Source organism: Canis lupus, chromosome 7 (genome assembly GCF_003254725.2).
Source record: "Canis lupus dingo isolate Sandy chromosome 7, ASM325472v2, whole genome shotgun sequence".
NCBI lineage: Eukaryota > Metazoa > Chordata > Mammalia > Carnivora > Canidae > Canis > Canis lupus.
In genome coordinates this window covers 41,922,232-41,945,088 of record NC_064249.1, presented here as the reverse complement: position 1 = coordinate 41,945,088, position 22,857 = coordinate 41,922,232, and the positions used below count along the sequence as shown (strand labels likewise).

Genomic DNA, 22,857 nt, shown 5'->3' with positions numbered 1-22,857 from the left:
GCCCGCCCCGGCTCCGTCCCCGCCCCCAGGGTCCGCTCGGCGCCGCTCGCACCGCCCCCGCCCGGGGCCCGATCCCAGCTCGGTCTCCGGCTCTGGCCTCTCCGATCCACCGCCGACACCGCGAGCGCGCACGCACGCACGCACGCACGCACGTCCGCGCCACTTCCCAGCACCCCCCCCCCGGGGCGCGCACGCCGCCGCGTCCTCGCGTAGCTCGCGGGCGCGGCCATGGGAGCGCCGGGGGGGGCGCGGGGGCGCGGGGGCGGGAGTTCCTGCCGACCCGAGGCTGGGAGGGCGGGATCCCCGGCGCTGGGTGCTGGGGAACTGGCAGGGCGCGTCCCGCCCCGCCCCGCCGCCTTCGCTCCGCGTGCTCCGTCTGGGCCCTGTTCCGGCGCCGGTGTGGCTGACACTGCGAGCTGGGTCGAGGAGCTGGAGGTGGGGAGCACCTGGAAGTTGTCGTTTACGGAGCCTCGGCGCTTGGCGGGGGTCTGATCCTCCAGCAAGGCCTGCCAATATCCAGTTCCTAAAGCAGTTGGGCTTCCCAACCACAGCAAAGGAGGGCCCCCGCTTTGTCCTGCAAACACCGTATGCACGTGAGGTCAGGGGTGCAGCCGTTGGAGGACAGATTTGAGAGGTGCAGAGACAGAGAACCCAGTGCTGGAAGAGGGGCGCTCGCTGTCGAGCGAGAAGTGCAGATCAACCGAGTGGAAAATAAAGACAAACTGGATGAGAAATAGTCACGAAGGGAAAAGGAGGAACAACTTGAGGATGACTGTGCACGTCAGGACGCTTCAGAGGGGAGCTGGGATCGAGGTCAATTAGCCGGAAATGGTTGAGGAAAGTTTCCTAAAATAGGGGAGGAAGGGAAATGAAGGGTTGATAGGAGAGAGTGCAGAGTTCCCTTCCTCTTACACGCACAGGCCGTTCATGCATGGCCAGCGTGCGTTTACGCTGTGCCAGGCGCAGGTCTCCTGTCCCTCAGAGCCTCGCGGTCTATGCGATAGAGAGCCTGTCCGTGAACCACAGCAGCCTCGTGGCCGGAGCTGCCATGAAGGCCGTGAGAGAGCCCTGGACTAGACCCCAGCCGGGGAGGGAGCTTGGAGATGTCCTCGACAGGCTGCGTGAACGCGCTGCCTAAGAGGGTATATTTGCAGAGAGCTGGGGACAAGACAGAACACGGCATTCGGACACGGAGGCCTGGCTTTCCAGGGGGCACAGTCAGGACAGAGACTGTTGAAATCAGGTCCAAATTCTGCAGGGCCTTGCACGTCGTTTCACAGAGCTGAAATGGGGTCCTGCAGAGGGTGGAGAGGTGTGAAGGACAAAATATCTTTGAGTCTATGGCAGCGGTGGGAGGACGTGCCCAAGAGGATGTAGGGCCCTCGTGGAGACCCTGAAACAATCGGGGTGAAAACTGGAAGGCTGGAACTGAGGCGCTGGCAACGGGAGACGGATATGAGTGGAAGAACTGGAGCTTTTAGGAACTTTTGGCACCGTGTGTGTCTGCGGGGGCAGACGCAGACGAGAGTGGCTTTGTGGCTGGGACTGGGGTATTCATCTTGTGTCCTCAGCGTCCACGTCGTGACCGTCAGGGTCAGTCTTGGTGAAGATGGCAGAATGTATTCGGAAATGAAATAGTTGAGGGAGGGGTCTGGAGAAGATGAGAAGAAAGGAATATGCCCTGGAGGGTAATGAGAGGAAGAAAGGGAAACGCAGAAAGTCCCCGGGTGAGAGTGGCCACCCCTTCCACGCGCCCCGAAACCTCGCCCTCGGGAGACTGGGACCTACCACCAGCGTCCGGTTTTCCCGCCACTCGCAGGCGGCCCCGCTTCCCTAGCGTTCATTGGCCAAAAGCCCACGACGCTAGGCCACGCCCCCGCGACTCCGGAGGCGTTTCCCCGCCTCCTCCTGCTTCTGGAGCCGCCCCCCTCTAGGTCACGCCCACGCCGGGGTCCTCCAGGAGGCGGGCTCCGTCGGCCTCGCCTTCTGACAGGGCGGCTCCCACCAGGGGGCGCCGCGCACCCCGCCCGCCGCCCGCCCGCCCGCGAGTCTGGCGCACACACCCCCTCCGCCCCGAGCGCCCGCAGCTCGGCGCCCGGCGGGCTGTGCCGGCTCCCACTCCGGGAGGGGCCGGGGTCCCAGATGGCCGCGGCAGGGTCTGCGAGGCCAAGCGTGTAACCAACGGGCGTCATGGACGCAGAGCAGCGGCAGACGACGGGGGCCGACGAACGGGCGACCCCGGGGCTGGAGGCGGCGCCTCCTGCTGCCCCGGCGCCTGCGACCGCGGCCTCGGGACCACCCCCCGGGCCTGGCTCCGGGCCCGAGCCCAAGCGGAGGCAGCTCGGGACGCTGCTCCAGCCCACGGTCAACAAGTTCTCCCTTCGCGTGTTCGGCAGCCACAAAGCTGTGGAAATCGAGCAGGAGCGGGTCAAGTCAGCGGGGGCCTGGATCATCCACCCCTACAGCGACTTCCGGTACTGGGGACCCAGCAAGGAGGGCGGGGGACACAGATCGCACCCCACGGGCCACGACGCGGGCGCAGGGCCCGCCCCACCCTCCATGGACACTTCATTTCCGGCCCAGGGGTCGTGGGGGGGAGACAGTCACTTCCCCCAATGTAACCTGGGAATTCTTGGGCAAGAGACCCCCAGCTGGAGGTCCTCGGTGACCTGACACGGGAGCAGACACCAGAGACCTGGATTTCCTGTTTCGGGAACCAGGCACTCCACCTGGACCACAGGGACTGCTGGAGTTAGGGACGACTGCCGCCGGCAGTCCTGTCTGCTGGGGACCTGGGAAATTATGTCATGTTGCAAGGCTCGGGGTCAACCTGGGGAAGAAACCGAGTTCCAGTATCTCTCACCCTTGCGCTTACACCCCCAGCACCCGTATAGCTCAGCAGGGCGGGCTAGCAGGATAAACTAGGGGTGCTGGGGGGCGGGCGCCGGGGGTGTCTCCGCGGCGGTTCTGGTCGCTGTCCCTGGTGCTGAAAGCGGGATGCAGCGGGACTGGGCCAGGACTCTGAGCGGCTGAGGCAGCGACTTGGGGCCACCGCCACCCTCCCAGGTGACCATTAGAGAGACGGAGGAACGGAGGGTGGAGGTGGGGCTATTGCATAGTCCCCATCAGCCTGTACCTCTACATCAAGGTCGCTAGGGGAGGAGAGCAGCCCTGTCCTTGGGGGGAAATGAAGGACAGCTTTTGGATGAGGCAATGGTGTGTCCAAAGCACCTAAGATGGGGTGCAAAACGAGCAGAAAGGGTGAGGTGTGAATCAGGAGCCTTTGGAGACCTGGACATCATTTTGAATCCACAGCCATACACACTCCCTAAATATTCCTCTTTCTCTCATTGCTCCTTTCTCTTCCCTCTTCTCTGCCCTATTCCCACCCCACCAATAACACCTGTTCTAGTTTCCTGTGATCTTTCTCTCCTCCCCCATTTACCCTCAGATGTAACCCCAGAAGCCATGTATCCCCCTTATTATCATGCTGCTTCTCCCTCCTCTCTTCTGCATCACCCGCTAGGCTTGTGACTGCCTGTGAGTCAGGCTGTGAAGATACTCCATGGCTGGGCAAGCCCTCTGCTTCTCTCCTCTCCCAGCTCACACTACAGGATTTCTCCAGGGGTCTAGAAGGTGGAGGAGGAAGGGGTTCAAGGATCTGTTGTTGATTGAAAGTCTGAGGGGCTTCCTGGAGGCCTGGATTTGGGAACCCCCATATTTCTTTTAGAAGCTGAAAAGATTGATTTGTAGTCAAAGTCAGAAGGGATTGGGTCCTGGTTTGGTGCTATGATTAGGTGTGTTCTGGAGTTAAAACCACCATAGCTGGGGCACCTTGGTGGTTCAGTCAGTTAAGTGTCCAACTCTTGGTTTCGGTTCAGGTCGTGATCTCAGGGTGGTGAGATTGAGCCCCAAGTTGAGCTCCATGCTCAGTATGCTTAAGACTCTCTCTTTCTCTCCCTTTGCCCCTCCGCCTGCTGTGCTCTTTCTCTAAAATATATAAGTAGATCTGAAAGAAGAAGAAAGAAAGAAAGAAAGAAAGAAAGAAAGAAAGAAAGAAAGAAAGAAAGAAAGAAATAGGGATGTCTGGGTGGCTCAGTGGTTGAGTGTCTGCCTTTGGCTTGGGGTGTGATCCTGGGGTTCTGGGATCGAGTTCCACATTGGGCTTCCTGCATGGAGCCTGCTTCTCCCTCTACCTATGTCTCTGCCTCTCTCTTTCTCTCTGTGTCTCTCATGAATAAATAAATAAAATCTTAAAAAAAATAGAAATAAAACTGCCATAGCTAATGGGGGCCCTCAGGTGGTCCAGTGGTCTTCTCTGAATAGAGGCTTCGCTTAGCATCCTCTTGACCTCTTCTTTCCACATGTCTACCACAGCAGTGTGGCTCTCCCCTGTCAATGCCCTTGCTTGAGCTCAGCCAGAGTGCCAGCAGACACAGGGAGATGAGTGAAGGAAAGGAATGCAGAGCTTTAAGCCTGTTGCCTTGGGATCTCCTGTGGAGCTGCTCTGTGTGCAGCCCTGTCTGAGTGCTGTGGAGGGTGTGGGGCATCCCTAAAAAGCTCAGCTCAGATGGGAGGCAGAACAGACCACCGCACCCTGGGACATAGATGAGTAGATCCCAGCAGAGAACCAGGAACCATGGGTCCAACTGGGTTGGGAAGGAGGGCTGGGGAGGGCATGAAATCCTAGACCAGGAAGGGGCAGAGAGCTGGAGATGGAAGAAGCAGCAACCTCTTCAGAAATCTGGGAACCAAAGGTGGGTGAGTCATAAAACCAACTAGTGCTTGTACAGCACTGTCATATCCATTGTCTCAGAGTGTGTCTTTCCAACAACCCTGTGGGATTAGCACAGGGTACTAGATCTCTTTTAACTTTAAAAATATTTAGTGACTGACATAAATCATGTACATGATAAGAAATTACATACATATTATACATGTTAAAGAAAAATATGTGTGTGTATATAGTAAGGATGTATATAGTAGATATATCTATATAGTATGCATGTCTATATGGCAGGTCTCTACATAGCAGTTTCGTGTATAATGCTATATTTTACATATAGTTAAAATACATGTGTGTATGCATATAAACATACATGCATGTGCCTATATACATACATATACATGTAATCACAAAGCACATCCTCATGTAACAACCACCCAGGTGAAAAGAGACTGTATTGCCAGTGCCCAGAAGCACCCTACAACCCTTTCCCTAACCTACTATTCTGACTTTTGTGGCTCACATCCTTACTTTTTTCTTTTAATAGTTTTACCACTTTTCTGTGAATCTCTAAATAATGCAGCTTAGTCTTGCCTGTTTTTGAACTTTGCACAAATGGAATCACCCAGTATGTATCCTTTCATTTTTTTCTTTTGCTCAACACTAGATGTGTGAGATTCATCCATGCTGCAGAATGGTAGCTGTTGTTGGGTGATTTCAGGGTTGTAGATTATTCCAGGGCACGAGTATATCACAGTCTATCTATAGTACTTATCTTATTTATCTACATTTTCCTACTGATGAACATTTGGATTATTTCCAGATTTCATGCTGCTATAAACATTCCTATATGTAACTCCTGGAGCACATACTTCCCTTGAGTGTGAATATACTTAGGATGGAATTGCTGGGTTGCAGGGAATGCAAATGTTTAACTTTACTAGATAATACCAAACTATTTTTCCCAGTGGTGGTCCCAACTTACACTCCCACCAGTTGTAAATGGTCATTCTGTTATTTTGTATTCTTGCCCACTCTTGCTGTGTCAGGCTATCTGCTGTTTGTCTGGTGGATGGTGAAATCTCATGGTCTCACTCCCAGTCCCACCCCCACCTCAGGTTTTACTGGGACCTGATCATGCTCCTGTTGATGGTGGGGAACCTCATTGTGCTGCCTGTCGGCATCACCTTCTTCAAGGAAGAGAACTCCCCGCCTTGGATCGTCTTCAACGTCCTCTCTGACACTTTCTTCCTGCTGGATCTGGTGCTCAACTTCCGCACAGGCATCGTGGTTGAGGAGGGTGCCGAAATCCTGCTGGCGCCAAGAGCCATTCGGTCGCGCTACCTGCGTACCTGGTTCCTGGTCGACCTCATCTCCTCCATCCCGGTGGACTACATCTTTCTGGTGGTGGAGCTGGAGCCACGACTGGATGCCGAGGTCTACAAAACAGCGCGGGCGCTGCGCATTGTGCGCTTCACCAAGATCCTCAGCCTGCTGCGGCTGCTCCGCCTCTCCCGCCTCATCCGCTACATACACCAGTGGGAGGAGGTGGGGCGGGGAGGTGGGCAGGGGGGCTCGCAGACTCCTCCGGGACAGCGCTATGGGTGGGGCTCCTGGTGACTTTATGGGGTGAGGCAGCTGGGTGGGCTCTCTCCAGGGTTGGTGGGGCAGAAGCAGGGACACAATGAGGGTTTGGAGGGTGCCCCCCACCGAAGTGAGGAGAATGGAGCACAGGGCAGAGGAATGCTTGTAGGTTAGTTGGCCTCTGGAAGGAGGAAGTGGGAGGGGAGCAAGCTGTGGAAGGGAGTTTCAGCTTCCAGGGGAGAAGAGTTTAGTGGTTCAGAGTGTGGGCTCTGCAATCTCATTGCCTGTGATCACATCCTCATTTTACTATTTACTATATGAGACTTGGTTTCCTTTACTATAAAATGAAGACATTAAATATACTGACGTATGATAAGGCTATGAGGATTAAAGGAATTAATACCCACAAAGCTCCTAGAACAGTGCCTGGAAAATAGTAAGTCATCTCTTAGTGTTATGGGAGAGGAAGGGGCTGTTGGCATGAATCCTTGCACGCATGCCTTGGGGACATTACACTGTAAGATGTCCTCTTTCCTCTTCTCTACCGGGCACAGCCTAGGCAGCTTGTGCAGTAAGTTTCTTCGAGTTTCTGCTGTGACACTGATTCTGGGCACATGACTGGCATTGACTTCCTATTGATGAGAGTAGTAATGCAGCCGACTTTGTATTAGCTGTATATGTATGCCATAAGGCTCTATGCACATGAACAATGGCCGCATTTTAAAAATTCATGGGGGCTGGGGCTAGAGAGAAGTGCAAGGAAAGAATTTGCAAGGCCAGGAATAGAGGAGGACCAGCGGGAGGGAGTCCTGTCCACAGCAGCCGCTCCTCGGACTCCTCAGATCTTTCACATGACCTATGACCTGGCCAGTGCTGTGGTGCGCATCTTCAACCTCATCGGGATGATGCTGCTGCTGTGTCACTGGGATGGCTGTCTGCAGTTCCTGGTCCCCATGCTGCAGGACTTCCCTCCTGACTGCTGGGTCTCCATCAACCACATGGTGGTGAGAAATCCCTACAGCTCTGTCACTTCTGGGCCTTCCGAGGGCTCTTCTGTCAGGAGGCGGGAGATGATGGAGTGAGGAGGTGGGGAGGAAATAGGGGGAAGCTACCTAGAGGAAGTGCTTCTATGTGGGGAGCAGGCAGGGAAGGACACCTAGGGCCCCTAAGATGCAGAGATGCCCCTTCTGACCCCCAGACCCCAGAGCCAAACCGAAGTGCCTCCTGGGAGGCAAGTCTAAGAAGCAGGGGTCAGAAAGGACAGAAGGAGGGGGGATTGCAGGAGGAGAATGAGACCTATCTGAGGAGGCTGTGCCCAGCTCGGCAACACACTCTGCCCTCCAGAACCACTCATGGGGGCGCCAGTATTCCCATGCCCTGTTCAAGGCCATGAGCCACATGCTGTGCATTGGCTACGGGCAGCAGGCACCTGTAGGCATGCCCGACGTCTGGCTCACCATGCTCAGCATGATTGTGGGTGCCACGTGCTACGCCATGTTCATCGGCCATGCCACTGCGCTCATCCAGTCCCTGGACTCCTCCCGACGGCAATACCAGGAGAAGGTGAGCAGGGCCCCAGGAGGAAGGTGCAGGCCTGGAAGGGGGTTAGAGGCTGGGTAGCCCAACTTGAGACCTGTTCTGATGAATGCCCCTGTTGGGTCTCTGTGTCTTGCCCTGTGTCCATTTGTCCCTGTGAACCTGTCCTCGGACCCTTCCTCTGCCCGTGTGTGGGTTTCCCTGTGACTGTGCTGTGTGCCTGCCCTGTGTCTGCACGTCCTTCTGTCGCCTGGCACAACCCCATCTGGCTCCATGTTTCACCCCTCCGGCTCTGGCCTACAACCATGATCTTTCTCCCATACCCACCCCTGCGGCCGGTCCTGCCCCACGGTCTCGTCCTCTCACCTACTGGCCATTGGTGGGTCTCTAGTACAAGCAGGTGGAGCAGTACATGTCTTTCCACAAACTGCCGGCCGACACCCGGCAGCGCATCCATGAGTATTATGAGCATCGCTACCAGGGCAAGATGTTCGATGAAGAGAGCATTCTGGGCGAGCTGAGCGAGCCGCTTCGGGAGGTGGGGCTGGGCAGGGCCCCAGAGGGGGGATTTTCTAGGACCTGGGCTTGTGGGGTGCCATCTGGGATAAGGGCGCTGGTCAGGTGCATCTGTAGGGAGTAAGGCCTGTGGAGGACCTCATCACAGGCCATGCCTCTGGGAGGCTTTTAGGGACTAGGGTCTTTCTTGAAGATATTATGGGGGTGAAGTATGTATGGGTGAAGTACCCATACAAACCCTGGGAAGGGGCAGCAAGGACCTCTGTTTTGGGGGAACAGTCCTGTGGGAGAGCTCTGAAGGCAGGAACTTAGGGTGGTCCTAGAGCCACTGAAGCATCCCCATCCTTTAGCAGATATTGACCCTAGGGGTGGGGCCTCTGAGACAGATGAGCTCGAAGGGGGCACCTAGGGGCAGGGGGCACAGCCTACCTGACAGGCCCCTCCCCTGCCCAGGAGATCATTAACTTCACCTGCCGTGGCCTGGTGGCCCACATGCCGCTGTTTGCCCATGCTGACCCCAGCTTCGTCACGGCGGTGCTCACCAAGCTGCGCTTTGAGGTCTTCCAGCCGGGAGATCTCGTGGTGCGTGAGGGCTCCGTGGGCAGGAAGATGTACTTCATCCAGCATGGGCTGCTCAGTGTGCTGGCCCGCGGCGCCCGGGACACCCGCCTCACGGATGGATCCTACTTTGGGGGTCAGCAGGCCTCGGGGGGGGTGGGGGAGGGACTGGAATTGAGGACAGAGGGTGATCACTCCCCCGGATCAGTGTCCCTGCCTGGTACCTGGCTGTGTGTAGAATCAGAGTTCCAGCCCTTCCCTAGGCCTGCTTAACCAGGGTCTTGGGGCCTGAGGCCTGGAGCTCTGTGTTTTTAAGTAGCTTCCAAAAGAGTCCAGTCACAGCCAACTTGAAGATTTCTGGGCCAGTGGGCCTTTTAGAACACTTAAGCTGTAAAATCCATGGATTCTGAGATGAAGGAAAGATAGGAATAAAGCTGTGCTGTTCCAGGGGCTTGAGTTTGACGGTTCCCTGGTGGGATAGATACCCTGGCAGGATGGTTCAGGGCTCCGGGCTGTGGCAGTGGGGGCCATCCCACCAGATGCTGCCCAAAGCCACTTGAAGCTCTGTACTCTCTCAGGCCCCAAACCACCCTCCACTCCCTAGCATCCCCATTGCTCTTTGCCCTTTGGCACTGCTTTTCTCCTTCTCTGGTTGCCCTGACTCCATTTCAAGGGGCAGGAGGGTAGGTACACCGAGGAGCTGTCCTAGGCCTGCCCCTTGGGCCAGGGCAGGGGAGGTGGGTGGGAATTAAAGCAGAGTGGAATAACTTTGTGCGTGTGGCCCAGCAAGATCCACCTGTTTGTCAGTTTTAATTCAGAGAGAATGAGAGGGATTATAATTATGTATGTCTGGAGAAGGACAACCCTTGGGGTGTTTAGAGACCTTGGTGTGGGTGGGGAGGAACCTGAGGAAACTGGATCAGAGGCTGCAGGCCCAGTGAGAGGGAAGTTTGGGGACAGTGGTTCTGAGGGCCTCCTCCCAACCTGGACAGAGATTTGTCTGCTGACGCGGGGCCGGCGCACAGCCAGCGTGCGGGCTGACACCTACTGCCGCCTCTACTCACTCAGCGTGGACCATTTCAACGCTGTGCTGGAGGAGTTCCCCATGATGCGCCGGGCCTTCGAGACTGTAGCCATGGATCGGCTGCGCCGCATCGGTGAGGCCTATCTACCCTGTCTGCTCCCGTGCCCTACCTCCAAAGCCAGGACCCCCTGGACTCCCAGGGCCCAGGATCTAGTCACAACCCGTTATCAGCAAATGCCCCAGTAGACCTTCAACACTGTCTCCCTATCCTTGTCGCTCAGTGTCTCTTACCCCTGGAGGTAACGTCCCAAGTCTCTTTGCCCAGAGTCTTCCTTCCCTGAGGACCAGTCAGTCCCTGACCCTCACCGTTTCTGATCTGTACTCCCCTCCCTGACCCTTGCCATCTCTGATCCATACTCTTGTCCATGACCCTCTTTCCCCAACCCCCATCCCCATCCCTCACCCCACTGCCATCCTTTGCCTCTGTCTTGCTCTCCTCCTGCTCTGATATCCAACCTTCACCTTGGACTCTGTTCCTGTCCTCATTCTCTCCCTCTTGGAATGATTTCTAGGCAAGAAGAACTCTGTCCTGCAGCGGAAACGCTCTGAGCCCAGTCCAGGCAGCAGCGGGGGCACCATGGAGCAGCACTTGGTCCAGCATGACAGGGACATGGCCCGGGGTGTCCGGGGTCTAGCCCCAGACACAGGAGCTCGGCTCAGTGGAAAGCCGGTGCTATGGGAGCCCCTGGTGCACGCGCCCCTGCAGGCAGCTGCTGTGACCTCTAGCGTGGCCATTGCCCTGACTCACCAGCGGGGTCCTCTGCCCCTGTCTCCTGACTCTCCAGTCACCCTCCTTGCTCGCTCAGCTCGACGCTCAGCAGGCTCCCCAGCCTCCCCGCTAGTGCCCGTCCGAGCTGGCCCTCTGCTGGCCCGGGGTCCCTGGGCATCTACCTCCCGCCTACCTGTCCCACCTGCTCGAACCCTCCATGCCAGCCTGTCCCGGGCTGGGCGCTCCCAGGTATCCTTGCTGGGTCCCCCCCCAGGAGGAGGTGGACGGCGACTAGGACTTCGGGGCCGCCCTCTCTCAGCCTCCCAACCCTCTCTGCCTCAACGGGCAGCTGGGGATGGTTCTCCTGGGTGCAAGGGCTTGGGAAGTGAACGCCTGTCCTCCTCAGGGCTCCTGGCCAAGCTTCCAGGGACAGCCCAGCCCCCCAGGCCATCAGTGCCTGAGCCAGCTGCCCCTCGGGGCCCCCAGCTCTCTGCCAATATGTGAAACCCTTGGGGAAGCAGTGGGGTGCAGCCGTGTGTGCCCGAGGGCAGATGCCTCCTGGGGAAGGCCAAGAAGACCTGAGACACAGCCCTGTGGGAATATCTCCCTTTATTCCTGAGGAGATGTTCTCTGTCCTCAGCTCAGGCGCCCCACAACCTGTCTAGCATTCTCCTCATCTGTTCACCCCTTCATCAAACGTACTGAGCGCCTACCATGTTCAACACACTGTGCCAGGAGCTAGATGTCTTCACTGCCAAGTAGAAGTGACTCCGAGGCCTCTGAGGAGGGTGTGCCCCAGGCGTGGTCCCACCAGGTTCAGGCCCAGGCCCAGGCCCCTGCCTCACCAAGCACAACTCCTTGCCTCTGCCATCACTGCCAAGCAGCCAGAGGTCTCAGTTTCCCTGCCCGCGCCCCCGCAGGCTCCTTCCCAAGCCTATTGCACTTGTCCTGTCTCCTTAGCACAGCCGCCCACTGCCAGTCCCCGAGCCTCCACTGCTGGCAACAGATGTCTGAGCTCCACCCTCTCTGCCATGTGTGGACCATCCCCACCCTGTGGCCCCCACTCCAGAACAGGAACACATGTCTTCTGTTGAGTCCCCACACTCTCTGTCCCCGTGGTAGAACTGGCTTCTTGTAGATGGGGAGCCACCTCCTCCCTGTGCCTGGCCCTGGTGGCGTCCCCCCAGAGGGTGAGGGATGGTGGGCACTAGATCCCGCAGGAGAGGGGCAAGAGCCGGAATCCTTAGGTGGCACTTTGCTTCCCATCCTTTCTTGTTTATTCTTATTATTCAACCATGTAATAATTGTATTTAATCATTTGCTAGTTTTATTTACTATGAATTCATTTTATTCAGCCATTCCTTTGTCCATCTGTCTCCACATCTCCTCATAGGGAGAGAGGAAGGAGCAAGGCCTCCCTGCTGGCGCCTGTGCTCCTTGCTCAGCTCCACTGGCAGGCAGCAGTGCTGCGGAGCCCTCAGCCTACCTGGGGAGGTCTACCTGGTGAGTCGCAGGAAGGGCTACCCACGTGGGGAGGAGGACTCTTGCTACTTGTCAGGGTTTTTTTCCTACGGAGTTTACTCTTGGTGCAAGAGTAAGGGGAGGACCCGAGGTATCCAGACCTGGGGAAGGGCAGGCTAGCCAGTACCTCTGCCTTCTCACCCCGTTCTCCTCCTGCACCTGCTCTACAGTATCAGAGAATGTTGCCAGGACCCTAAACCTTTCCTCTTGACTGAAAAGTCCTGGGCTTTAGAATTGCTTCCAAACAGCCAGGTTTAAAAGGAAACTAGAGCTACCCATTTTGCCTCCTGGTTTGGGTGGGGGCACAGAGGGCATGAAAGAGTTCCTGGGTGCAGGAGGAGGCAGCTGGCATCTGACCCAACAGTGTGAGGGACACATAAGAGCAGCCAGGTAGAGGCCTGCAAGCCCCACAGAGCTTGTGAAGATAGTGACAAGATGAGCCCACCCAGCTCTCAATGCTCCCCACACCTGTCTACCCTCACTTCCCCGAAAGGATGGTACTTTGAGGTCACTGGCAATCACAGTGAAGGAAGCCATGGCACTGTCCTCAGGAGATGCCTGACCATCACGAGGGCTGCATTGGAAGGACCAGACTGCATGGACAGGAAACGTAATCTACATAGTGACTTTGTGGAGATGCCCTGTCCCTCTGTCCCCCACCCCCATCCTGGGTATATTGAAGCCTAGGGGGATAGAATTAACCAGTTAAGCTAGGATTAAGGGCTCAGAGCATCTTAGGGCCCAGCTGAGAGCATTGAGTGCAGGGAATGTAGGATTGGTACTTGCCAGATGGTCAGTGCTTAACTGGACACAGACTTTGGGGTCCTGCGTGAAATGGAGAGGGGAAGGGGCACCCTAGAATGGGACTAGATGGCAGATGTGGCCTCAGCAGGGAGGACTGCAAGGGGGACCTTGGGGTCTGGGGCATGGGATCCAGGTTGGGCTGGGTCAGTGGGGCGTGGCATCTCAGGATATGCTGAGCACTCGCATGATGTTGGTATAGCCAGAGCCAGGTCGCCAGCCTGTCACCACAATCACCAGGTCCCCCACACGGAGGAAGCCACGGAGCTTTCCTGGGGGGGAGGGTGGGGGAAAGAAAATGACAATCAACCACAGGGCTGCAGGCCAGCCCTATAAGGAGAACTAGCCACAACCCTCCATCTGTTCCAGTCTGGCCTGAAGGTGTCTTGGGCAAACTGTACAGTGTGTGCCATAGATGGCCACATAGGGAATGTGACTGCTGCAGTCTGTTAGAGCTGCAGGGGTGTCCATGGGGTGGCAGGGGCCTTGCGACTACGTAGCAAGGCTGTCCACCTGTATTGCTATGCTGAAGGGAAGGAGGGGTGGGGTATGATCACAGTCAGTTGTAAATTAGATTTTAGTTCCAGCTGGTGGGGGTGGGGGGACTGGGTCCCCCTTGTCCTCTCACCTCTTACTCCTTATGTCCCATCCAGCTCTGGCCACCTGGTGCAGGCAGCAGCTAGGCTGACCTCTCTCCCACTGCCCTCCTCCTCAGTATGTCCCCCTGCCCCTGGAGGCCACAATATCTCCATGTCTTAGTGAACATCACAGAGAAAATGTGGGATCAGAGGAAAAAGGCAAGGCCCTTGGAATGGGTATGAAAGTGAGGTCAGGGGGCTGATGATACAGATCCAGGGCTGTGTGGGGAGGAAATGTAGGTGGCTCACCACTTTCAATGCCAAATTGGACCCGGCGATCCACATCGTCTGCCCAGATGGCCTCTGGAGGTTCACTGTAGAGCAAGGGGAAGACCCCTCGGCACAGGTGGGCCTGCCGGGCAGCCTGGGCAGAGCGGGTGACAGCAATGACCGCTGCCCGAGGCCGGTACCGAGATAGCAGCTGTGCTGAACTGAAGGAGGCAGAGAAGGTTCAGAACAGTGAAAGAGTGCTGAACCAGGAAACAAAGGTTTGGGTTCTGGTCCCAGGTGTCACAAACAAGCTGTGTGGCCCTGGGTGAATCATCATATTTCTCTGGGCCTTGTTTTTCTCACCTTGTAAAATGGGCATAAGAATGCCTGCCCTTCTTACTACACAAGGTAGATAGGAGATAATGAAGGATAGATCAGAGCAGATAATAAAAAAACTTGGGACACCTGGGTAGCTCAGTGGTTGAGCATCTGCCTTCAGTTCAGGGCATGATCCCAGGTCTGGGGATCAAGTCCCACAACGGGTTCCCTGCAGGGAGCCTGCTTCTCCCTCTGCCTATGTCTCTATTTCTCTCTGTCTCTCATGAATAAATAAATTAAAACAAAACAAAACAAAAAAACCTTGAGAAGTATAAAACCCTTCTGAGAATGTCCCTACATGTAGTAGTTAACTCACAAATGTCTTTTGTTAATTGTCACAACCCCACAAGGAAACAGAGGTCTCTACAGCCTGGGTGACTTACTCAAGAATCAGCTGATTTCAGAGCAAAGACCTGAACTAAGTAAGGCCTTCTGGGCCCTTCTGCAATGCCTCAGCATTACAAGGCTTTGTGGGCTCAGGGCAGGGGACTTGCCGAGGGCCCCTAGAAACCCGTGTCCTGGAAGCCAGTGTGCCCCGTGATGTCACCTTCCCCTGCCAACCTCCTGGAGCTCACTGGGATGATTCCCAGTGTGCTCCAAGATCTGCCTCTCCTGCCCTCTAGCTCTTGGGTAACTAGCTACCTCTCCTCTTGCCCCAGAATGACAGTCTTCATGCCTGATAACAAGACAAAACCCAAGCCTGCAGTTCATCCCAGCCTGCCCCTGACCCAAAGCTCTGTTGGTGTTGCCAGTGTCCCCCTCACCGGCCGGTCTTGGTCAGCACGATGATGGCAGCAGCACAGCACTTGAAGGCGGCCTCCACCGCGCCTATGGCAGTGACCTCCGTGGGATCGCGGCTCAGTGGCGCTGCCCGGCGCAGTTCCTCAAACAGCTGCCGGTGGTACACAGCAGCCTCTGCCTCCCTGGCAATCTGCAAGGAGCAGGAGGTCAGGAGATGCGGGGGCACCAGAGCCTGGAAGGGGCTTGGTCTTCTGGCCCATTTGCCTAGCATTCTAAGCTCCTACCGCATGCTGCATCTTTACAGCCTCCACAGGAAATTTGCCCTTGGCGGTCTCCCCTGATAGCATGATGCAATCTGCTCCATCCAGCACAGCATTGGCTACATCACTCGTCTCTGCCCGGGTTGGCCGGGGCTTAGTGATCATGCTCTCCAGCATCTGGGGGACATCTGGGCGTCAGAGCTGTAGGGCTCACACTCTGACTGAGGACTTGCCCAAGCTACTTCTCTGCCACTCTCAGAGTGCCCAGAAAGCCAGGATCACAGTCAAACTATGTGATTCTGGTGATTCAGTTTCCTCATCCGAAAATAGGGCTCACAGAATCTCTTTCCAACTTTGTTGTTTGAGGATCAAACCCTGGACAGCAAAATGTGCTATAGACCTAAGGTGTGGGTATTGACCCTCAGGTGTCCCCAACACCCAGAGAACACCCAGGGCCCTGAGGGCTCACTCCAGACCTGTGTGGCACAGACGACAGGCTTGCCCGCCAAGTTGCACCGACCAATCATCATCTTCTGGGCCAGGAAAACCTTCTCAGCAGGGATCTCGATGCCTAGGTCGCCCCGTGCCACCATGATGCCGTCACTCACCTCCAGGATTTCATCAAACCTGGGCGGTTGGGGGAGTCAGGGCTGGGAAGAGCCAGGAGATGCCAGGGAGAGGTAGGCTGGAGAAGAGGAGGGCAATGGGGACAAAGACCAAGCCTCACTTCTTCACGCCTTCGTGGTTCTCAATTTTGCTAATGATCTTGATGGTCCGTCCTTCCGGCCCCAGAGCAGCCCGGATGGCAGCCACATCACTGGCTTTCCTCACAAAGGAGGCAAAGACGATGTCCACATTATGCTCCACCCCGAAGCGTAGGTCCTGGGCGTCTTGCTCAGACAGCCCCGGCAAGTCCACCTCGGCGCCTGGCAGGTTTACGCCTTTCCGGCTGCCCAGGAGACCTCCATTCTCCACTTGGGTCTCCAGCCCCTTCCGGTCTGCGGGCATGGGAAGAGCCAGTGCAGGTGACCGGTGAGCAGGGTCAGAGTCAGGGTCTTGGGCCCCCAGAGGTCAGGAACCCAAGTCCTCCTGTCTGTCCATCCTGGGCCTGGCCTGTGCATCTGACAGGCGTAGGAGAGTGTGTGGAAAAAGCAGATAACCCGCCAGCCCCCCCACCCCGGGTTGATCCCCCGAGTCTGCACACGGGAGTCCCGGGGGCGGGGGCCGCAGGTCTACCCCGCAAGGGGGCTGGGGTAGGGAGTGCGCCCCACGTCCCCGCCCGCCTGGGGCCCAGGCTCCTGCGCACCTATTTTCTTGACCTGCAGGGAGATGAGCCCGTCGTCTATGAAGATGCGGCCTCCCACCGGCACGACCTTGACGATATTGGGATAGTCCACCCACACGGTGTGTGCGTCCCCCAGCGTCCGGAACGCCGGGTCCACGGTCACCAGGACCCAGGAGCCCTTCACTAGCTCCACTTCGGTCTCAGGGCCCTAGGGACCAGCCAGAGGGGCCTTGAGACCCGCCTCTTGCCCTGCCCTCCCAGGCCCCGCCCCCACCCGCGACTCAGTCCCTGACAGGGTGGTGGGGGCCTAGGGAAGCCCCCGGGCGTAGTTGGCCTCTCACCCCCTTCAGGACCCCGGTCCGTATCTCCGGTCCCTTGGTGTCCAGGGCAATGGCCACGGGGCGATAGCCGAGCGGAGAAGTTGCAAAGCTCTCCACGGCCTCCCGGATGTTGGCGATGGACTGAGCATGGTACTGGGGACCAGCGAGAGGGGATTTCAGGAGCAGGTTGCCCGGCCCCCCACCTCTCAACCCGGCAAGCTTTAGCTCGCCAGCCTCCCCTTGGCCCCGCCCCAAACCTCATGGGAGCCGTGGGAGAAGTTGAGGCGCGCAATGTTCATCCCGGCCTTGATCATCTCCTTGAGGCGCTCCACCGAATGAGAGGCTGGCCCTGAAAGCAGAGATCCCGCTCAGATCCCACCACCTGCAGAGTCCCCTCCACCCCCACGCCACAATAGTCCAGCCACCTGACCTTTATTCTCTGATGCAACCTCTGCTCCCAGGTCAGCCAGCACCTGCTTCCCTGGGATTGGGGGGGGGGGGGCCCACTGGGCAGTCTTGGAGAGGAGCGTCCTTAGCCCAGCTTGAGGCAACTGTGTTAACAGTGATGTAGAGTGAGGGTCCCCTGGTGCATGAGGGTTTACGGCAGGGGATAATGTGCCAGGTGAGGGCCTGTGGGGTGTCTGGGCCTTTGGAGTTGGGAGGCCTCATATTGACCACCCAGGACAGGTGCTCTCTCCCCACCCCTGCTTTGCTGGCAGGGCAGCTGGGTGACGGAGAGCCCACCGGCCAACCTCTCTGGTCCCTCCCCAAAGCCAGCTTGCACAGGGGTACTAGGCCCCTTCCTCAATGGCTGGAAGACAGATGCAGCCTCCCTGCAGCCCCCTGTGCTGTCAGTGTGTTCCTTTCTATTGGATCATTCCCATCAGCATGTAACCCTGCTGCACTTTCTTCCATAATAAAAGATCTCTGGTCCCCAGCCCCCTCCAACTACAGTCCTATTCCTTTGCTGTCTTTTGCTGCAAAACTCATTGCACGAATTTTCTGTGCTTGCTGCCTGCAGGTCCGTTCCCCCCTCCTGGTGCTCTCAGTCCAGCGGGACACTGGCCCACCTCTCACCAAGACCCTCTGGGTGGTAGCTCCTTGTGATGGTCAGTTCTCAGGCTCATCCTGGCTGGCGGGTCGCTGGCATTTGACCCTCGTCCTTGACGCACCTTCCTCATGTGGCCTCTCCTGTTTCCTCCCACCCCACTGGCTGCTCATCTCAGCTCTGGCTTCCTTCCCTTGACACTAGACACCTCATCCTCTTCTCTGTCATCATTCCTTCTCTCCTCTGGAGGTGTCACCTAGTCTCCTGGCTTTAGATACCGTCTATACGCTGCCAACAGCTCCCATATTTCTGTCTCCAGTTCAGCCCTCTGCTCCAAACCCAGACTTGTGTATCTGATTGCCTCTGTGCATCTCAAACTCAACACAAGGCCGAACTCCAGACCTCCCCACAAAACCTGCTCACCACAGTCTTTCCTGCTCACTTGATAAGGCATCCATCTAGTGCCTCATGCCAAAAGCCTTGGAGTCCTCTGATTCCTTTGTCAACCGCACCCCCAGCCCATATCCAACCCATCTGGAGATCATGTCAACTCCATCTTCCAAATGCACTCACGGTCTGATCAAGTCTCACCACCTCCACTGCCCCCACCTGGTCTGAGCCAGAAATGTCGCAGGAGCCACTTCTGCACTTGCCCCCACCCCCAACCCCTGCAGCAGCACAGCCAGGGCCGCTCTATTACAGCATAAGTAAGAAAGAGTTCTTCTCCCCCCAGCATTCTGCAGCCCTCTTCCACTTCTCTTGGAGGAAAAGTCAACTCAAACCCAAAGAATGGCTCCCAAGCCCTACATGACCCTCTTCTCCCCTACAGTGTCTTCATTTTGCTACTCTTCCCCCAGATGGTTTCTAACCATTCCAGCCTCTTTGACTCTGAGCCTTTGCACTGGCTGCTCCCCTGTCCAGAACTCCTGCCCCTCCCCCCTCACAAGGGCATGGCCTCCTCTCATCTCCCTCACACCCTTGTTCAGGTCTAATTTTCTTTCCTTGTTGTTTGTTTGTTTTTTGGGATTTTATTTGTTTATTTGAGAGAGAGAGAGAGAGAGAGAGCATGAGCAGGGAGAGAGGGAGAAACAGGCTTCATCCCAGGACCCAGGGATCCAGACCTGAGCCAAAGGCAGTCGCTTAACTGATGGAGCCTCCCAGGCATCCTGGATTTAATTTTCAGAACAATAGGTCCCCACCTGGGGCTACAGCCTGCCTCCTGACCTCAAGCCCCTAATGTCCCTTATATGCTCCGTTTCTTGTTTCCATAGTTTCTACTACTTCCTCACATACGAAATAATCTATTTCTTTTTTTTTTTTTTATAAGCAACAGGGTGATTACCACTGCTGTTTTCTTTTCTTAAGATTTTATTTATTCATGAGAGACACACACAGAGAGAGGCAAAGACACAGGCAGAGGGAGAAGCAGGCTCCATGCAGGGAGCCCGACATGGGACTTGATCCCAGGTCTCCAGGATCACGCCCTGGGCTGAAGGTGGCGCTAAACCATTGAGCCACCCGGGCTGCCCGAAATAATCTATTTCTTTTTAAGTTAGTATGTTTAGTATTTATTGTCTCGCCCAGCTAAATAGTAGGCTCCCTAAGGGCAGCGATCTTTGTTTACCTCACCCATCTACTCCCGGGCCCAAAACCTTACCTGCTGGACACTCAACAAGTATTTGTTAAATGAATGACTGTCAGACATGGAGAGGTCTCAGAGGAGATAGAAGGGGGAAAACATCTTGGGAAACTCTCAGGAGGTCCTGTGATGCTGGGGGCTGCTCACCGATGGTGGCAATGATGCTGGTACTGCGGGCGGCCACAGGCTCCGAGTCGATGTCCAGCAGGCACAGGTGCTCCAGGAAGGTGTCTGCCATAGCAGCTGACAGCTGCTGCTGCTGGAAGAAGGCGGTGCCCAGCTCTAGGGTCAGCTGGGCCACACTGGCCCGCCTCAGGTAGCCCGCCGGTCCTGCAGGGGAAGAGGGCTGAGTGGGCCCTTGTTGCACCTGCGACCCTTCACCTCAGCACACTCTGTCCGCTTCAGGTTTCACTGAGTCCTTCTGATAAGCTGGGCGCTACACTGACCTTTCCTAGAGATGGGGTTCGCATCCAGGCCTGGCCGACTGTGGCCCAGTTCTCAACCGTCCAGCTCCCTGAACCCTTATGCCCCTGACTTTCTGCCCTTGAGCTGAAAGGGCAGCTTTGCTGGAGGGAGGGTGCTCCCTCCACCTCAGCCCTTCACCGGGTCTAGTGCAGCGGCTGCTCATTGTCCAGAATTAACCTGTCCCCTCTCCTAAGCTCCTTCCAATTGGCTGGCTCCCCAACCCCTCCTCTGAGTTTCCAGAGCCTTTAATGCTTCCCTGGTCCTGGGGTCCTTGGAGCTTGACCCGGCCCAGCTCAGAGGAGCCCCACTTCCAGCCGTACCCTCCATGCCCCTGAACGCCTGTCTGTCCCTGGGGTCGGCTCCTCACTTGTCAGCCTGTCAGAGGCACAAGGCCCAGTTGGGCCGGGCGAGGGAGGACTTCTGCATGTTGGTTAAAGTGTCACCACCAGGGGCCAAAGTCCAGGCAACAAGGGAGCGCCCCGTGGTTCCCAGGCTGCAGGACGCCCCTCCCCCCCCGCCCCCCGCCTTGCCTACAGAGGCTGGGAGGGAGGTTTGGACAAGGACCCAGAACTGAACACAGGTTGTTCACAATAAACAGAGATCCTCCACCACTGCCAAGGCCCTCTCAGCCAGCAGCAGATGTTGGGCATTTATATTGCCACTGCCCCTTCCCGATTTCCACCCCCATTCCCCCACTCCATTCAGTGGCTTTTGCTGTCTTTCCTTACCTCCTGGAGCCCCAATCAAGATGGACTTTGCTAAGTCCCTTTGGGACTTAGAGATCCTTGACCAAAGCTCCTGGGGTTGTATGTTCTCCTGACTGGACATGCTTACAAAGTGAGAGGCTGTGGGGAGAGAGAAAGAGAGGAGGACAGAATTGCTGGTCTTATCTAATGGAGCCAGAGAAAAGAACAGGGGCACACCCAGCTGACTGCCCCTGGCCCCATGCAGAGTCCCTCCCTGAGACTTGCTGGCACTCTTCCTCATCTTCTGGTGTTCCCCCTCTCTCATCCATTTTTCCCCAAGGAGTTTCCAATTTGTTCATGCTGTCATGGACCTGAATAGAGATTTTGGTGATATGGTGCCCTTTGTACTTTACTGAAGTTGGCCCTGGACAAGTCTAGGAAGGAGGGGATTGAGCCTGAAGAAGGGGACGGGAGCATGTTGACAGTATCATGGGATTCTCTGGAGGGGCTCTCACAGCATCACTGTTACCATAACACTGGCTACGATTTGCTCATTGGCCAATATTTATTGAACATCTACTCTGTGCCAGGTCCTATGGATATAATGGTGAGCAAAACAGACAAGGCCTTTGCCCTTCTATGGAATTTATAGGCACCAAGAGGGGCACCCAGCTGGCTCAGTTGGAAGAGTGTGTGATTCTTGATCTCAGAGTTGTGAGTTCAAGCCCAATGTTAGGAATAGATTGCTTAAATAAAAATTAAAAAAAAAATGGGGTCCCTGGATAGCTCCATAGGTTAAGTGTCTGCCTTTGGCTCAGGTCATGATCCCGGGATCGAATCCCACGTTGGGGTCCTGGTGCATGAAGCCTGCTTCTCCCTCTGCCTGTGTCTCTGCCTCTCTCTCTCTCTCTCTCTCTCTCTCTCTCTCTGTGTGACTATCATAAATAAATAAAAAATTTAAAAAAAAGGAAATGAATATACAACCACAAACTTTCTTGTTTGGGTTTTTTGTTGTTTGTCTGTTTGTTTGTTTTGTTTTGTTTGTTTGTTTGAAAGAGAGAGATAGCTCATGCTCACAACCCTGAGATAATGACCTGAGCTGAAATCAAGAGTCAGGTGCTTAAACAGCTAAGCCAGCCAGGTGCCCCTACAACCACAAACTTTGTAAGTGCTATTACGGAATTGATCAGGGTGCCAGAAATGCAAAGTTAACGGGGAGAAGAGGGAGACATGTTATTTTAGATGAGATGGCTTGGTAAGACCTCTTTGAATTGTGCTCATATCCAAGCTGACATTTGAAGGATAAGAAGGGACTATAGGGGACAATTCAAAGCAAGGAGTTTTCTGTGGGGTTAGAAAGAATATGTGTGGAGGCCTTGAGGAAGGAGAAGACCCTAGCACTATAGAGAGAGAACGCTGCCCTGAGAAAGGGTGCCTAGGAGGGACCTGGAGGGGCCTGGCACACAGGACATGGTCCCCTTGAGACTGGAGATGAGACATAAGCAGGCACTCTGAGGGCACTGGGTTTACCCAGCAGAGGGACAGGACTCAGCAGATGCTCTAGGTCCCTCTGACTGGCGGGTAGAGATCACAGAGCAGCAGGGAGACCAGATAGTTTTTGTTTTTTGTTTTTTTTTTTGTTTAAAAGATTTTATTTATTTGAGAGAGAGAGACAGAGATAGCGCGAGAGAGAGCACGAGCAGTGGGGAGAGGGAGAAGCAGGCTCCCCGCTGAGCAGGGAGCCCGATGTGGGATTCCATCCCAGGACCCCGGGATGATGACCTGAGCTGAAGGCAGATACTCATTGAACTGAGCCACCCAGGCACCCCGAGGCCAGAGGTTTTAGGAGCAACTCAGGTGGGAGGTGACAGACTAGGGGCAGCAGTAAGGATGGTGAGAGGGACATAGACCTGAGGTGTCTCCGGAGGAGGACACTTGGGTGGAGGGACAGATGTGGGGAGCAGGAGAGGGAGGCTTCCAGCCCCTGAAGGAGAACATTGACAGGTCTGGCTTGATGGCAGTGCTATTTACTGAGCCTAGAGGACTAACAGGTTTGTAGGGGAAACGTGCAAAGTTTTGGTTTTAGGCAGGTTACGTTCAAGATGCCAATGAATCATTAAAATCAACAGGCAGGCAGTAGGATCTGTTCACT

At 55.9% G+C, this 22,857-nt stretch overlaps 2 protein-coding genes across 12 annotated transcripts; one reads left to right on the top strand and one right to left on the bottom strand.

The window, feature by feature from the left end:
- The first annotated feature begins 309 nt into the window (after window positions 1-309).
- On the top strand, window positions 310-12,022 carry HCN3 (hyperpolarization activated cyclic nucleotide gated potassium channel 3). 4 transcript variants are annotated; one of them, XM_035719103.2, is made up of 8 exons: window positions 310-2,474; window positions 5,845-6,274; window positions 7,153-7,314; window positions 7,736-7,873; window positions 8,238-8,384; window positions 8,816-9,056; window positions 9,913-10,077; window positions 10,517-12,022. In XM_035719103.2, exons 1-8 carry the CDS (start codon window positions 2,191-2,193, stop codon window positions 11,215-11,217), a joined length of 2,268 nt encoding a protein of 755 aa, XP_035574996.1. In that variant the 5' UTR covers window positions 310-2,190; the 3' UTR covers window positions 11,218-12,022. The 4 variants fall into 4 exon arrangements, with proteins under 4 accessions (XP_035574996.1, XP_025286732.1, XP_035574994.1 ...); XM_025430947.3 differs by having other exon boundaries at window positions 7,733-7,873; XM_035719101.2 differs by having other exon boundaries at window positions 311-2,474; window positions 7,655-7,873.
- Window positions 12,018-20,883, bottom strand: PKLR (pyruvate kinase L/R). 8 transcript variants are annotated; one of them, XM_025430954.3, is made up of 11 exons: window positions 20,748-20,882; window positions 19,702-19,884; window positions 17,125-17,216; window positions 16,889-17,020; window positions 16,569-16,755; window positions 15,990-16,260; window positions 15,739-15,889; window positions 15,287-15,439; window positions 15,026-15,192; window positions 13,923-14,104; window positions 12,018-13,307 (listed from the first exon to the last, which is right to left on the bottom strand). In XM_025430954.3, the coding sequence occupies exons 1-11, from the start codon at window positions 20,845-20,847 to the stop codon at window positions 13,201-13,203; spliced, it is 1,725 nt and encodes a 574-aa protein (XP_025286739.1). In that variant the 5' UTR covers window positions 20,848-20,882; the 3' UTR covers window positions 12,018-13,200. The 8 variants fall into 8 exon arrangements, with proteins under 8 accessions (XP_025286739.1, XP_048968531.1, XP_048968529.1 ...); XM_049112572.1 differs by lacking the exon at window positions 12,018-13,307 and having other exon boundaries at window positions 13,765-14,104; window positions 20,748-20,883; XM_025430956.3 differs by lacking the exons at window positions 12,018-13,307; window positions 20,748-20,882 and adding an exon at window positions 20,340-20,437 and having other exon boundaries at window positions 13,776-14,104.
- Window positions 20,884-22,857: the final 1,974 nt, after the last annotated feature.